The 16,248-nt window shown below is 40.1% G+C and overlaps 1 protein-coding gene across 3 annotated transcripts in view; it reads right to left on the bottom strand.

Moving 5' to 3' along the window:
* Window positions 1-12,398, bottom strand: part of RPS6KC1 (ribosomal protein S6 kinase C1) — an 88,894-nt gene extending 76,496 nt beyond the window's left edge. For 2 of the 3 annotated variants that reach the window (XM_027681657.1, XM_027681659.1), the window contains exons 1-3: window positions 12,271-12,398; window positions 7,815-7,850; window positions 3,335-3,455 (exon numbers count right to left, since the gene is read on the bottom strand). In XM_027681657.1, coding sequence (XP_027537458.1) covers window positions 3,335-3,455; window positions 7,815-7,850; window positions 12,271-12,375 — 262 coding nt within the window. In that variant the 5' untranslated portion in view covers window positions 12,376-12,398. Of the gene's footprint in view, window positions 1-3,334; window positions 3,456-6,826; window positions 6,910-7,814; window positions 7,851-12,270 lie in introns of those variants that run through there. The other variant, XM_027681658.1, reaches the window with a different exon arrangement.
* Window positions 12,399-16,248: the final 3,850 nt, after the last annotated feature.

Raw genomic sequence — 16,248 nt, 5'->3', positions numbered from 1 at the left:
TTTCCAGACTGAGGTTTGGCCTCCAGGGGAGTTTCACACAGTTTCTCCATTACTCAAGGCAAAGAGCCAGCAAACACCGCTACAGGATGAGTAGATAGTGGCAGTATTACAGTGCTGTCACATAAAGTGGTGGAAAAAAGGCTGACTAAACAACCTCAGCTTGGCACTGTCCAAACAGGCAGGCTTGATTATTCCAAAGTAAGAGTCAATACCAAAAAAACCCTAACCAAACAACAACAACAAAAAAACCCACACCACGAAGCATAACACACATAAAGAGGAGAAAATTAAAAAAAATAAAAAATCATTACTCAACAAAAAAAAATAAAAAATAAAAATACAGAAAACCCCCAAAAAATGCTAGGGTACCCAAAAGCTTATGCTGAAAGCATGCAAAAAACTGCCAAAAGCATACCAGACACTAAAACAGTCTAAAATCATTAAAAAGGGAAAAACATTAAAAAACATGATGCAATAGATGCATGCCAAAAAATGTGAAACACATGTTGGATAATAAAATATACCAATGTGAGACACAGAGAAAATGTGGGAAAATGTGCTCTAGATGCATGCTTAACACTGCTAAAATATGTTACACACAAAAAACCTGCAAAAATCAGCACTAGATACGTGTCAAAACACACCAAAAACTGCCTGGTTGCTAAAACATGTTACACACAAAAAACCTGCAAAAATCAGCACTAGATACGTGTCAAAACACACCAAAAACTGCCTGGTTGCTAAAACGTGCAACACACATCAAAACATATAAAAACATGTATGACAATAACAACAGAAACAGGCACAATACATTGAAAATGTGCAAATACATACAAAAGGATGCACTAGATGTGTGCCAAAAAATGCCTAACGTGCTGAACACTAAAAATGCTAAAAAAATATGGGAAGAAATCACAAAAAAGTATGTGGTAGCAGGAGGCAAAAAAAAAAAAAAGCCAACCCTGTGCTGAAGCCTGCTGTACATTTCAAACATATTATAAACAAAATGACAACGGAAAACAACACTGCAGCAATGCCTGAGAAACAAAAAACATTCAAAAAAAAAGGTGCAAAAACCTAAGAGGGGGAACAAAAAAGGAGCACATGGGAAATTGAAATTCATGCCAAAAGATGCCAAACATGCTGGACCCTCAGAACACCACCACAGTCAAGCCAAATATGCAGTGACAATGCTGTAGGAACCAAAACCCACACCAAAAAAATCATGCAACACTCAGACCAGAAACTTTGCTGAAAATACAGCACATGGTACATGCATTCAAAAAATGTCAAACAGGCTGGACACTAAACAGCACACAAGGTGCATAGAAAAGCCATAAACACAGGCTGAATGCTAATTAAAAAAAAAAAAAACAAACAACAACAACAAAAAAAACCCCACCACCACACTAAACCAACTTGTAAACAACATGAAGAGGCCTTAACCCAAAAGCCTACCCAAAAACACCTTAGAAACTGAAAACCTTGCCAAAAACCACATTTATAAAAAAAAAAAAAAAAAAGAGGGAGCATGTGGTAGACTCATGCAAAAAAAAAAAAATGCCAAACAGATGTCCAAAGATTAAAAACCCATTAAAATGCCCATGACGAAAGGCACATGGCAAATGCATGTTAAAAAAAACACTAAATATACTGGACAGACAAAAAAGTCCCACCGTATAACTTAAAAATGCACAGTACATGTATGCTAAAAAAACCACCAAAGAAATCCAGGACAGAAATAACATCATAGCCATGCCCTAGGAACCAAGCCACATCTAAAAACGGCCCCCAAAAAACCCCAAAACCCAACAAACTATAAAGGATCACCAAATCCATTCTACAGAATTAGAAATGCCTCAAAAACGCTTGCAAAGCACACAGTAGATGTAAGCAAAAAAAAAAAAATGTCAGACATGCTGGACTTGTTAAAAAATGCTGAAAAATGCTTAAAAACCTGCAGTATATGAAGAAATGCTGGACAAAAAAAAAAAAATTAAAAAAGCCCACATAAAAATGCTGCAGCAATGCATTAGGAACCAAAAACCATGCCAAAAAAAAGGCACAAAATTTACACCACAAATCTCGACAGAGTACATGGTAGATGTTTGCCAAAAACCCACCAAATACGCTAGATGCTTAAAAATATGCAAAAAGAAAAAAAGCAAAAAAAAAAAAACCCAAAAAAACAACAAATACCACAACCACTACAGGCTGGGTGCTTAAAAAAACCCAAAACAGACTAAACAACTTTTAAGTGCCATGGAAATGCTATAGCAACCCCAAAAGCACTTTAGCAACTAAAAAGCTCACCCAAAACCAAACCAAATGCACAACAGATGCATGTAAAGAAATGTCAAACACTTACTGGACACCATAAATTAAGAAGAAAAAACAACTTTTAAATGCTTGGGGGAAAAGGCTGGAAAGCAGGCAGTAGATGCACACCAACAAGCACAAAACCTATTCCAGACAGTAGCAACACCTTAGAAACGCCTCAGAAACACTCACAAAGCATTCAATAGGTGCATACAAAAGCAAATATGCTGAATACATTAAAAAAATGTTGAAAAATGCTTAAAAAAAACAATGCATGTTGTGTGATATATACGTACACTAAAAAAAAAAAAAAACCAACTAGCACCAGTTTGTGCTGAACGCAAAGAACACACACTAAAAAAGTTTCTTTTATAAACACAGCACCGCTGAAAAAAGTGTGGTAAGATGGAATTCTATATGGAGTCACATCACTTCACTGGAAATCCACACGTAACTCATTCATGAGAACATATACATCAGGATTAAGTTAAGACCTGTAAGATCTAATTCCTTTTTGTCACGTGTTTCTCCTGTAGAGTCACAATCCACAGGTTTTGGTGAAATATTTAACTGGCATATGTAAAACTGATCTCAAAAGCCTATCTAGAGAAAACTGACAATTGCACTCCAATTCCTAAAATAAAAATCTTTTTCTGTAACAAGTACTTGATACTTTAGTATAACTCATCACTAAAAATCAGACAGCTCATATATGAAAAACTTTGTTCGTTGATCAAGTGCTTTTCACAAAGCTAATACAGACTTTATGCTCCTGAAAACAGGGAATGCACGTTGTAAAGATATCTCGGCTACTATGTCTAACATGGAGGCAAGAACACAAATATCCCTGTTACAAAAATAAATAAAAGTATCAAGTTATGATACCAACACACCTACAAGTAAGTTGGGTAGCAAAAGCACATGGAAAATTTTCCATCTAGCTGCAAAACAAAATGTATTTATAGATACTGAGTTATCAAAGAATTTCAGCAGGTCAGGGAGAAATTATGCTTACCAAATACTATTGCTTTGGCAAAAGGTGGAAAGAGCTCTGTATGTCTGCATAGGTTTTTATGGATTTGCCAGAGATCTTTGTGCAGTTTCTTAAAGTCACTGTATCTCTTCCAAACGACTATCTGAAGCAGAGAAAGGGAAGAGAAGTATTAGTGAGGTTCATTGTTCCCATTGCATCACAAATATACCTATTTAATCACATCACAGCACTAACTTCAGCAGATTTGTTTAACAAACACATACAATCTGAATTGCCAGCTGTAACAGGCATAAAAAAAATGGTCATTATCTGCCCCCAACCCACATTTTAGCAACAACACTACAGTGCATAGAAAAAACATTAAGGCAAAGCTGAAAGAAAGAAACAAGAGAGGCCAAAGGCAGCACTGCTTCGGTCACACTGAGATCCAGATCTACGTAGGAAACCAGTAAGAGAGGAAAAAATGCTGAATAGGAGTGTTGCACTATCCAACATTTAACAGCATGCTATGCTTGGCGCAGCTGCAGGTGGGGGGAAGAGACACAACAACAAAAGAGGAAACAAGTGAAGAGAAATCAACAGCAGTAAGGGATTCTTAAGGACAGCACATTAAGCACCCAGGACTACAAAACAGCTCTTAAATTGCGTATGTAAAATGTACATGTAAATGCATTTTAAACGGTTTATTAGTAGTAACGTTGATCAAAAAAGAATATATTCCTTTTGTAATCTGGACAAAATCTCCAACTTTTGGAATGTAAAGACAGCACTGGTTCATTATACCAGGTTTTCCTGATCTATCCTTACCTAGTAGTCATCTCCCAGTCAGGTATCTACCTTATCGTTCTTCCATCCCATTCTTTCTATTCTTTCCATTCAAGAAAGGAAGAGAACCCAATAGGAAAATCAAGCCAAGGAAAGAACTAAACAATAAAATTTATGCTTGACTGCTAACCGGTTTGGTATCAGGATGAAAAACAAATTAACAAAGATATTTTATATCTTGATCTTGTTTTTGGTCAGACTCATTAAGCCATCATAATAAACCTCAACAGTAATGTAAAGCAGAACAGAATGAAAAAAAAAACAAAGAGAGAAACTGCAATGCATTCAGCAGTTTCCCCTGTTGCATCACTCAAACATCCCAATTAGCTTAATACAACTAACCACAATCTAAAAATATTCCAAATATTTCTGAATGATTTAACAGGTTGACCTCTCATGAGCAATCCTAATTGAAAAAGTACTTCTTTCAAGCAAACCAGAGTTAAAGCTAAGTAAAACATTTAGATTTAGCGCATTTTTGTTGGTATTTTGTTGGTGGTTTGGAGAGGTTTTGTTTGGGAATTATTTTTAAACACTAAGATCAGAGGCCTTCCAAGTTTCAGCAGATGCAAGCCCTACCTACAGAACAATGCAGACATGAGGCAAGATGACTATTAACAGTGGATATGCAAAGTGTTAGTATGGCGACACTCCATCCACATCAACTCAGCTATACTGAAACTAGCAGTTCTGATTCAGACTCACTTATTGGCACACATTTTCAGGACTTAATTACAACTGGTACTTGGTGAAGTTCAACAAATGGGAGAATCTCAAGAAACCCTGCTAGTCATTTTCCTATCAGAAACAATAATTTTTCGATAATGTGTTCTATCTAATCCAATATCAAGAAAGTGGATGATTAGCACTTCTTGAGCAGTGTATGTATAGCAAATAAAATTGCTTAAGATGGTTAATTCTTTAAGCATTAAGTAACTGTATTGTCAATATTTGGGGACAACGTGAAAAGCTGCCAGAAAATAAAAGCATGAGATTCTGCTCTACTAAAAAAAGCATCATTTTTCACTGCTGCAAGCAGTCAAAGAGGAAAAAAATAAATATCCATAAGTAACTTGCATAGCAAAAAGCAGTCAAGGTCATCCTAAAACCTTTCACAAGCTCATGGAAAACATGTCTCTGCACACATGTGGCTCAGCAAAGTTAGCAGTTCCCACTCTAACACACTCATTAGAAAATAGATTTTGAGGAAGGACACATTGTACTTCGAGGCCCAACGAAGCACAGCAAGTATATCATAAAACATATGTTACACTTGTAACGCAATAAGGTGCTTGTCATGGCTAGAGCCAGTGGATCTCTATTAACTCGTGCAACTCGTCTGTTCCACAATGAACAAGCCTTTCTCCTCCCCGATTAAAAAGGGAAAAAAAACCACAAGACTACTCTGGCTGCAATCGCCTTACGTGCCATGTTGCCACCATCAGTCCCCAGAAACAAGGCAACTAAACTTCAGTACACCAGCCTTTCTGTATCTAATAACTCCTCACACAAAACTCCACGTTAATTTCTTTCATCCTTTTGAGAAGGAAGCCCTTACAAGGTTTTTGCCCTTCCCGTCCCAACAACAACAGCAGGGATTCTATTGAATTGTAATTGGCTGCAGTGGGAGAGATGCTGTAGTAAAGGCTTGTGTCCCAAAGGGCAGTTAAAAGATGTGATGGAAAACTGGCAAGTAGAGCTGAGGTCAAAGCACACAGACTTATGTGCAGTGGTACATATGTAATGTATGTATTAACATGACAGCAGTGACATAAGAGACTTCTGAATGAGGAGGCAGGCACAGCTATGTGGTCCTATCTGGGTGTAAGAAGGGGGTTGCATGAGACAGATCCTAAAGCAATGGAGTGGTTGTGTACACAAAATCATCTATTAAATTTTGAATTCTGGAAAACTGAGGTAAATTTATTTCCAGTGGGAGCAGGTTAGGGGCATATTCTTTTTCTTTTGAAGGCTGCCTACAATTCTATTTTTATCATAAGAGGCTTGTATAACAGAAAAGCTCCGTACTTATGGAGTTTTCTGACTACAATTCACCCTTATGGCAACTACCATCTAGGATATTCCTTTTAATAACTTATTATTTTCACATGCTTGCTTAAACAGAATCACCCCACATGCTGCCACAAGCAGAATCATTAATTTGGTACAATGAAGGGTGGAAAAGGACAACCATCAACAAGTTCATAGCATATTTATGTCCTCTTATTGTCTAATGTGGAACTCTGCATGGTCCACCTACAGCCATAGATCAAAGCAATAACTAAAAGATATGGTTTTGCTACTGTGTCAAAACTCCTTAACATATATTCATGCAATACTCCAGCTGAAAGACACTTACAATATATTTTTCTGATGAATGGGCTCATCAACAGCTGCTATAAAGTGTTTTTCCTCACAAATGAAGATTTAGGTAATGGCAGAATGTGCTCATGGATAGGTTCAATTCAGGAGTCTTCCTAGAAAAGGTGAACATCAAGCTACAAACTACAGTAATGAAGTTCTAAAACTAGATCCATGATCATCTCTGATTCTGATAGGTTATTGTAATCTTCTAGAGATTAAAAAAAATGCAAAAAGCAGGAATGTTCATGCTTGTCTGATTCTGATTCTCAAGATTTCAAAACAGGATGCAATAAAGGCGTGTTAGGTCTATTAACCAATTCTCACCTCTGCCAAGCCACTAATCAATAACTCATGTTTGACCACACAGAGATGCAATGAATTCATTTATGAGCTCTTCTTTCATCATCTGTGCAGGTTCTCCTCAACTGTAGTAAGAGACTGCACCACAAATCAAACACATGTATAAGTTACACAATGTCTGAAAAGCCATAAAGTTGTGCTTTTGAAGGAAGATTTTTCATTTACATAGTGTAATAGTATCCATGTCAAGTCATTAGTCCAGAAAAAAAATCAAGAGGGGGAAAAAATGTTTCTTAATCTAAAAAAAAAAAAAATTCACAACCCACACACACATGATGTACTTTTTTGTATCAATAAATGGCTTCTGTGACAGACTTTTGAGGTATTTAAGAGGCACAAGAATACCACAGATCCTTATTCATAGACTTTTCAGAAGAGGCAAAGTGTAAGCAATTTTAAAGTTTCAACAAAGTATATCACTGGAAAAATACTAAAGGAGACTCAGAGATATAGGCATAATGTATGACTTGCAGTCTAATCTCTCTCAACTACTCCTATGCTCCTCCGTTTCCCCTCTTCACTAATAGACAGTAATGGTGTAGGCTTTTCAGTGAAGTGGTTAAAGAGGAAAAAAGTACCTACAGCTGAGACCTAAGACTTGAATTGTGGACTGATCTCTAATTTTACCAGTAGGAGTTAAGTAACCATCAATTTGCCAATTCCAGCCCCGAGAAAAGAGCTTGCAAAGTTATCAAAGCAGTTTTGTCATCAAAAGACACTTTGCTCCCTAAGACTTTGTTTCAAGTCACGATTCATCGCTGAGGGATAAAATGCAACATGTTACAGCAGCTACTGTTTTCAACTATGAGAGCTGAAGACAAACGGAAAACATATGAAAACTGTTCACTCAATTACAATAACAAAACACACAGAAACTGCTAAATTACATCAAAGATGTTTCAGAAGGCATAGTGTGATACATAAAGACATCTGCACAAGTTTAAACTGTTACCTCCTGGACATCCTCTGGATTTTTTCTTGAAACAATCTGAAAAGCAAAACAAACAAAAAAAAATAAGCACTTGGATTTTCAGTTTGAAAGTTAAAGAGTAATATATAGTGATTTGTTGCTGAAGAGAAAAATCTGGAAAAAGGCAAACAGCTGCATGTTCCTGTACACTCAGAAAAGTTTTCACGTAGTTTTAGAGAAGTCTAATACCCAAATACAACATGGTGAGATATTTTAGCAGCAGAGTCAGTCGTGATCACAAAGCAAGATGTATATTCTAGGCAAAATGACACAAAAGGCATTCCTCAAAATAAAGCCAGGTAGAGCACATCCTCAGTCATCTCTCCAGTCTCTTCCTATTAATTCTTAGTAGGGCCACATTACTCCCAATAAGCGGAGCTCGTTCAGGCTATAAAGCTTTTATAAAGCTATATACGCTGCACACCACCTCACTCTAAATGTGAGGTTTTTCATTCACTAAGACAGTATTTCCACTTTACTTACAACCATCAGTGCGCAGAGACAGCTGACTCTACCCTTGCGTATTTGTTTCTCCTTAAATACTCTTTGCCTAATTAATTATAAACGACTTTGTCCAGGGGAAGATTGCAGTGAAAGCGAGGCTTTTTTGGCTGCACACCATAAAGATGCCTGTATTTTGTGAGGGTTTTTTTTTCTTTAAATAAATATTGATTGCAAAAGCCTTTGTAATCCAAGTTTTGTACTGGTCTTATAAACGGCAGTAAGAGCATATCCACACAAACATACAAACCAAATAGAGACATCTTTAATTCATAACTGCAATTATCTTGTGCATGTCAGTATATCCTTCATTATAAGAGCCAAAGCTGTTTAACAAAATAATTAGTCTATTGTTAGCTAAAGCAAAATAGGGCATTCTCAATCCAGCTGGGACTATCCTCACAGTGGCACACCCCAGAATAATTGATGCTGTGAACAGGTGATGCGTGTAGGCAAGCACAAGGAGTCCACACTACTTGCACCCCAGAGACTCACACTCCATCCCACTGTACCACAAGCACCAGGCAGCTGTTGCTCTGAGATGGAAGTCACCAAATCTACACTTTCCTCTTGATAAGTGACAGTAACATACCCTTATATTCCCCACAAATTAGCTCTCTTCCTCCCTTCCATTTTTCAAGAATCCTTGCCAAAGCCTCCCAGATTTCATACCATCAGTTTACTACACAACCCAGCCACTGTCATCTTTCACACATTTTGGAGGACACAAAACAGAAAAGAGAAGCGTTACCTTTTCTAGCTATCCTCCAAAAGACCTGAAACATTTTCCTTCACAAGTCTAAGTTCTTTCTCTCACCTTGGCACATCAAAGTCCTCTTCTTCCAGCGCAGTCTATCTTTTGATAAAACCTTTCTCAACTTTTCCTCACTCTTGAGTAATCTAACATTTGGCAACTTCACCAAATTTTAACCTTGGTGGCTGTTGCTCTTTCATTGACTACCAGGCAGTTTATAAGTATAATTGGTGAAATATTTCTAACCTTCTTTTCTAATACCTGGCGTACTTGATATAAGGAGCCTGTAGAGCTGGGGGATGAAATATCACAGGCATGGCTACACATCACAGAAGAACACCAAAGGGCAGACACCAACTGCTTTGCTTTGTAGTTCACCTTTAGTTAAAGCCTTGCAACAGTTTTGGCAGCAAGGTAAGTTACCAGATGGGCAGAAGGAAACCCAGAGAGATGAGTAATTACCCAGCCAGTTAGTAAGAATCTGGAATAAAACCCAGAGGCCCTGTTTCACACTTGCTCTAATGTTACATTGCCTTCTATATCTACCAGCCATGCCAACTTTAAGTCAGTATGCAATAATTTATGTGTTGTCCTACTTTGTTCTTCACATCCTTTCCTGAAGGTCAATCATCTCAGAAGAGATCTGCCCCTTCCATCCAATCTATAATCAACCTAGAGACTTGGCAAAGATGACCCAATCCCCCAAATTTTCCATGTACTTTTTTAATCCTTCCACGCAGATCAATGCAGTCAGCTCCTTCCACAAATCCTTAATGCAAGCAACTTTAACCTATTTTTAAAAATATCACTAGGATACCCACCAATGAGCTAAGCAATGCACAATTACTGCATTAGGCTCTGAAAACAGAGATCCTACAAGGATACCAACCATCGAGCAAAGTATTTCAGATTATACCATTCCTTGTCTGACCTGCAGATATCCAACATAACTCATTAGAACTTTAATTATCATTAATAATTGTAATCTTCCAAATCAGCTGAACTTTTATTAGTGGCCTATATTTTCAGATACCATCAAAGAACACTCCTCATATCACAACCTGCTAATATCTCTTTCTCTTCCTTAGCCTTTGAAAATGGATATTAAAAAGCCAATATTCATTTAATCTTGTCTGCATTTACAATTATTTCACAGTTTACAAGTAAATAAAATATATATTCTCTGCTAAACAAACAAAACCTTCAAGAACAAGCTGCAATAAGGATAGACCTCCTTAGCACCCACAAGAGACTGCATGGGTAGTTATGCTGTGGGTCAGGTGTTTAGGGACATGCTAAACAAGTGCTTTCTCATCCATGATTATTTATCTATCATTGCATTGAAACACAAAGTTCCTATAACTTCATTTCATAAAAGATTCACTCATATACCACATTAAGTAACTACAAATCTCCACTAACATGTACTGACTACCCTAGATCTCAGTCAGAATGATATTCAATACAACTGGAAGATCCACCTCACTTTTTTCCCCAGTGGTCCCCTAAAGTTGCTGAGCATCAGATAAGCAAATACAGCTGGAGTGCTGTGATATCAACCATGGAGCCAGATCACTGCAGGAACTTTGAGGACTTTAGCTATCAAAACACTGTAAAGAACTAATGATCTCTGGTCAGCTCAGTTTAATTTGGACAGCTCACAGACTGATCAGTGCCTTGCTCCATACTAAATCACACACAGTCAGTGCACCACCTCATTCTGCACTGCCTCACTTGGGAAAGCACCAGAGCTTCCACAACTTATGGGACAAGGAGAGAGAGTGACACCCCTAACTAGTTAGCCACAACTTGTTTTTTAACAATTTCACAGAAACCAAAATATCACTGAGAATTTTATATGGCTTTAGCCAATAAGAACAAAGTCATCAGAGTAAAATAAGCAGAAGTCTTGGCTCATTACTATTAGTCCCTAATACACATACAGATTCAGTCCATCATGAGCTACTATAAAAAGATGTGATGGCACTCTTTTCCTCCTTGCCTCTATCTCAAGAAAGGCTTTTTAAATTAAAACATCATAGGGGAAAACAACTCTTTTTTTTTCTCTTAACAAATACTAAGTTTTATTGGACCAAAAAGAATGGTTTAAACATGTCACATATTCATGTTTGGTGGACATGAATATATATATATTTGACCAGAAAAAAAAATTTAAAAATATTTTTAATTTCACAAGTCATACACACTTATCATAGTGTAACAACCTGAGCACTAGAATATATATACACATATAGAATGCTGTATACTTTGAATTAAGGGAAGAATGCATATAAGCATATATTGCTCTTACAAGGAGGATGTGTATAGCTGCAGTAACTACAAGATCATGGGTCATTTAAATAAACTCTGTGATGCTTTCTGATGGTCTCAGTATATCCCACCATACCTGTGAGCTGAACTCCCACTCCTCTTGCGCCTATTTCCATATATTTACTTAGTCTCCTTCCTCCTTTTGGCTTAAATAGGAAAGTGGAGGAGAAAAGAAAGCAAGGAATTTCCCTAGGGGAAGAGACGGAGCTTTCAGCAAAGCTACCACACCAGCTCACCCAACATCCAGTTATCTGCAACAGCTTTCCTTCTTCTCTACTAGGCCTCTCTGATTCACCCAGACCCCTCCTGCTCAACGGGGGTGGACCCTCCCAGGCGCACAGCGCCTAAACATCCAGCCCAAGCAGCTCCGCGCTGCCCGCGTTGGCGTGCTGAGCCCACGGACTCTGCTCCCGAGCCGAGTGCGCTGCGGGGCCGGCAGAAAGGCTGGGCAATTCCACTGCAACCTATCGCAGGGATCTGGGGCAGAAGAAGGGGGGCGGAAAGGAAGGAGCTGGTTGGTTTTAAGCTACTCTCGCACGCCCTGCACCAGACAGCAAGGAAATTGAGAGTCAATTGCAAAGCGCGTTTGAGGCCATTACAACGCTATGTGAAGCTACAAGTTTGCAGGAGGCGACAGAGGCTCGGCTCGGGAGGGGCCGCTGTGTCCCACCTTCCCTCCCTCCCACCCATGTCCCTGACAGCGACTTCCACGTCGCGACCAGGCGCGCCAGGATTCCCCACGGGCGCTATTCCACACGCAGCGGCGACTTTAAAAGACCGACCACCAGGCAGGCCGGGGACCTGCGGGGGCGAGGGGCAGGGCGAGGGGCCGGGCAGCGGCCGCTGACTCACCCGCGCCGTGACCTTGTAGACGGTGTGCCCGCGGGGGTGCCGCCGCGGCTCGGTCACCGTGTAGAAGCGGGCCAGGTCCCCGCCGCGCTCCCGCGGGCTCAGCATCCTCCTCCCGCCGCTGCCCCCGCCGGGCCCGGCCCAGGCGGAAGCGGCGCCCGGGAACGCCCCGCCCCGCCCGGGCGGTGCCGGGGGCCCGGCCCGGGGAGCCCCGCCCGGACGGGAAGGGATGAGCTGGGGCGCGGTGTTGGGTACCCCCGGTTCCTGACAGGCAGCGTGGACGTGGCCGCCTTTCCCCGGGGCTGACAGTCCGCACCGCACGGATGAGGCCGAGGTGTCACGGCCCAGTCGTGGCAGGCACGGCCCGGCGGCAGCGCAGATTCCAGGTGTTCTGGGGATTTACACTCGGCAGGGGCTGAACGCCGAGCCCCTTCCTAACACGGGCGCCCCGTGGCCTCTACAAATCCGAGATGAGACCGTCCACCAACACAGCTGGTGCGCCGCTCCCAGCGCTTGCCGTGGGCTATTTTGAGATATGCTGCCCTAAATCCATAGGCCTATAAAGCAGAAATGACTCACGGATTTTAAGGAGGAATGCTACCAGAAAGGCAAGTTTCATGGTTACTGAATCACCACATTTTTTGTGTTGCGTCTTCTCCAGGTTCTTTTAGCTGTGCCTGGACTTCTCCCTGCAGATAGGCCCTCATGCGCACACCCATCTGCAGAACACTTCGGCATGAGGAAACCCTTCAGCATTTGAGGTCCATTCCTTCAGTTCTAAGGAGCACAACTTTGTACTGCAAGATGTTCTCCTTTCGTAAGATTACCTTTGATTTCTTGTCTGTAGGGGGATCTGTACCAATGTAAATCTCACACTTCAGATTATATAAACTGTTAAGATTATTCTTTTCACCACTGTGTTTTCATTCATTTAATTGAAGATGTTAAAAAATCAGCTTTTCGTTACCAGGTTATTAATATCTCTGATCTCATGCAGGTGTTTGTTTTGCCAATCTGTTTTGACTCAGGAATGAGGGTGGATTTAAGGAACACAGACACCAGCTTTAAAGAATAAGTGTATAAGTTTACTATAGTGCAAAACAGTAAAGAATTACAAAAGAAACAGTGGTTTATGAAAGGATGCACTTAGCAATCCATCTAACCATTACTACAAAGAAAATCTTATAGTGATTAAGAGAGAGATACATCACCAGTTACCCTATAATACTTTACCATCATCCAGATCGCACTTCAGCTGGGGAGGCCCTGATCACAGGCAAAGGTCTGGAGAACCTCTTTCCGGTAACTGGGAAATCCTACGTGCGTCCACTTGCAGGGGAGGCCTCCATCTTTGCTGTGAGAGGGTCCAGCTTATGTAGTGTTAAACAAGCTTACATCACTCAATTTGTGCGGAAAACAATCTGGCTTTATTCTCTCCTTAGTTTTCCCCTGTAGCCTGGCGAGGGCCCAGGGCAAAATCAAGGAATCAGTTTGGACCAACTACTGTCAAATGCCCCATGGCCTTGACTAGTCTCTAAATACAGAACTGTGGCTACATTTATATCTCAAATATGAACCAGCTGCAACCATGGAGGCCTACTGCTTTCATGGCCTTGACTGGAAAAAAAGGCACATTTATAACCATACAGACCTTACTAATTATTAATACTATGCTGTGCTAACAAACAAATGTCTACTCTTAAAGCATTATTAAGGATTATATAGCATCTTGGTTAATAAGAAGATATATGGCTAAATACAATACTAGGCTAAATATAATATCAGGTTGGAAAGTTCAGCTATGGATCAAGTCCAGCTCAAGTCCCTGGCATTAGTTGCATGTCTTTGTAAAATATGAGAGTTTTGTACTGAAGCTCATAGTATGCAAGTGTCTCTCCTTTGAGGATGACTGAGCTGCATTGTGAATCTTTTCAACATTCCAAATTATTACTAGGTAAATGAAAGGTGGGACCCCTGGTGGCCTAGTGGTTAGCATGCAGGACTCTCACTGCTGCGACCCAGGTTCGATTCCCCGGTCCCCCGGGCAGATGGAGCTCGTTAGCCCTGTGAGGCCATCCATCTATGAGAAGGTCACTCTAAACAAACCTACGTCCTGAGGACCTCACTGCCATTGTCCAAGCTTGCTTGGCCCCGGCAGATGAACCTTAGGATTAAAGGGTGGGCTCAGTTCAGCGCATGCTGTGTCTCACCTAAAAAATCCATTGCGCAGGCTTGAAAGGTAAAAGACCTTTCCCAAAATCTTCGTTCGCGAAGACTGGCCATTATAAATGAAAGGTTGTCTTCTATAATGAGATTCATTTTCTGAATTCCAGACCAGACTCACTTCTACAGATCTGGAAGCACAAGCTCACCAATGAGTCTTTCTAACCAGCTTCAGTGTGACGCTGTTTGGAAGTACTGCCACTGTTTCACCTCAGTCTTTATTCCTAGTGAGTACACTGCCCTCACTCAATTCATATCTCAGTACAATGGAAATAGGTTCTGCAAACACAGAGTCAGGGAGACAGGCATGAGTGGACCGGCCATTCCCCTCCCAGTGCTAGTCTGACACAAAACAGTTGATTTGACAATCTTGGAGAGCCCAGCAAAGTCACATCAGAGGAGCTCCACATTGACATGTTCTAGCATCTACACACAGCTGCTTCTTTGAATGGTGCTCTCCCAGAGAAAGGTCATTTTCTGTGGGAGAACATAATGACTCTTCCTAACATGTCATAGGACAGAAATAGCCCAAATGGGAGTTTTATAGCATCCTGACTCTCTTTTTTTTTTTTAATTACTTTGAAATTGCCAGTTACCAAGTTACTAGAAAGATTCTTCATCCTTTTTATCTCTAAAAACTGCTTGATAGGTCTAGTCTATTTTGCATGAGGAACATTTTCTTAAGGAAGGGGGAAGAAAGATTGATTGTCAGCAGCTCACTTGCCACTCTCAGTCTTCTGAGAGAGAAAGAGCATCTTTTACATCTTTTGGCTAGGTGTCAGCACACAGAACTTCGTGAAAGTTATATGTTATCAAAAGGAGTACCTCTGAGATAATTTGGTCTTGATCATCATTCTTTCAAAGCAAGTTTCTAATCAAAAAGCTAAAAGATACACATCAAACTCCATTTGATAGTGACTGTTTTCTTATACCAATGATGATGCAGTTGAAGTTTCATTGAAAGAGACTTCACAGGAAGAGATCTTCTGTTTGGAGTAATTTTAATGTATAAGTGAGGTGACCTAATCTGAGGATGTGAAATGAAGGGGTTGAACAGAATGACCTCAAGAATACTTTTTAATTTTCGTCTTCTCTAAGTTTATCTATAGGAACTTGCAGCTACAGATGTAGTGGCATCATATCCAAAAACAAACAGCTGGTTGAAAATGCACTTGCTCAAGTAAGCAAGGAGCATTTTCTAGCACAATGTACTAATTGATACCATATGAAGGTATCAATTACCTTGTAGAACCTTCTAGTGTAATAACATGATTAGACAACCAGTTCTGATAAAAATTTGCTTATGAAACCACACTTGCTTGTAATGCCTCATAAGATACAGCAGTTGTGAGGTTTTAATGGTATAAACAGAAATCAATGGGACTGAAACCATCATTGACAAATCCCTGCTGAATTATATAATAGATCTCATTTAAATTTCAATAGCCAACTGATGCATCCTCTGAGAAAAAAATTCCAACCTGAAATGCTGTCTAACTCAAAAGTTAGCAATTTAGTGGGAGTAGGAAGGGAGAAGAAGTGGGAGTAGAGAACAAGACAGAGAACAGTACATTGCAACTGTGTAAGTTCATGGCTGAATGAAGAAGGGTAATAAAAATTAACAGAGATCTTCATGCAGAGCAATAGAGTAGTCTGAAATTTTTCAGCATGGAAGAAGGAATAATGTGGGGGGACATGGTAGTGCTCTGTGAAATCATGAGTGGCATGGAGAAGGTGGGTGGGGATGGACTGTTCAGT

Source organism: Neopelma chrysocephalum, unplaced genomic scaffold, assembly GCF_003984885.1.
Source record: "Neopelma chrysocephalum unplaced genomic scaffold, ASM398488v2 Primary Assembly neopelma1_61b, whole genome shotgun sequence".
Taxonomy (NCBI): Eukaryota; Metazoa; Chordata; class Aves; order Passeriformes; family Pipridae; genus Neopelma; species Neopelma chrysocephalum.
The sequence above is the reverse complement of the archived record's forward strand: the minus strand, read 5'-3'. Positions and strand labels throughout refer to the sequence as shown.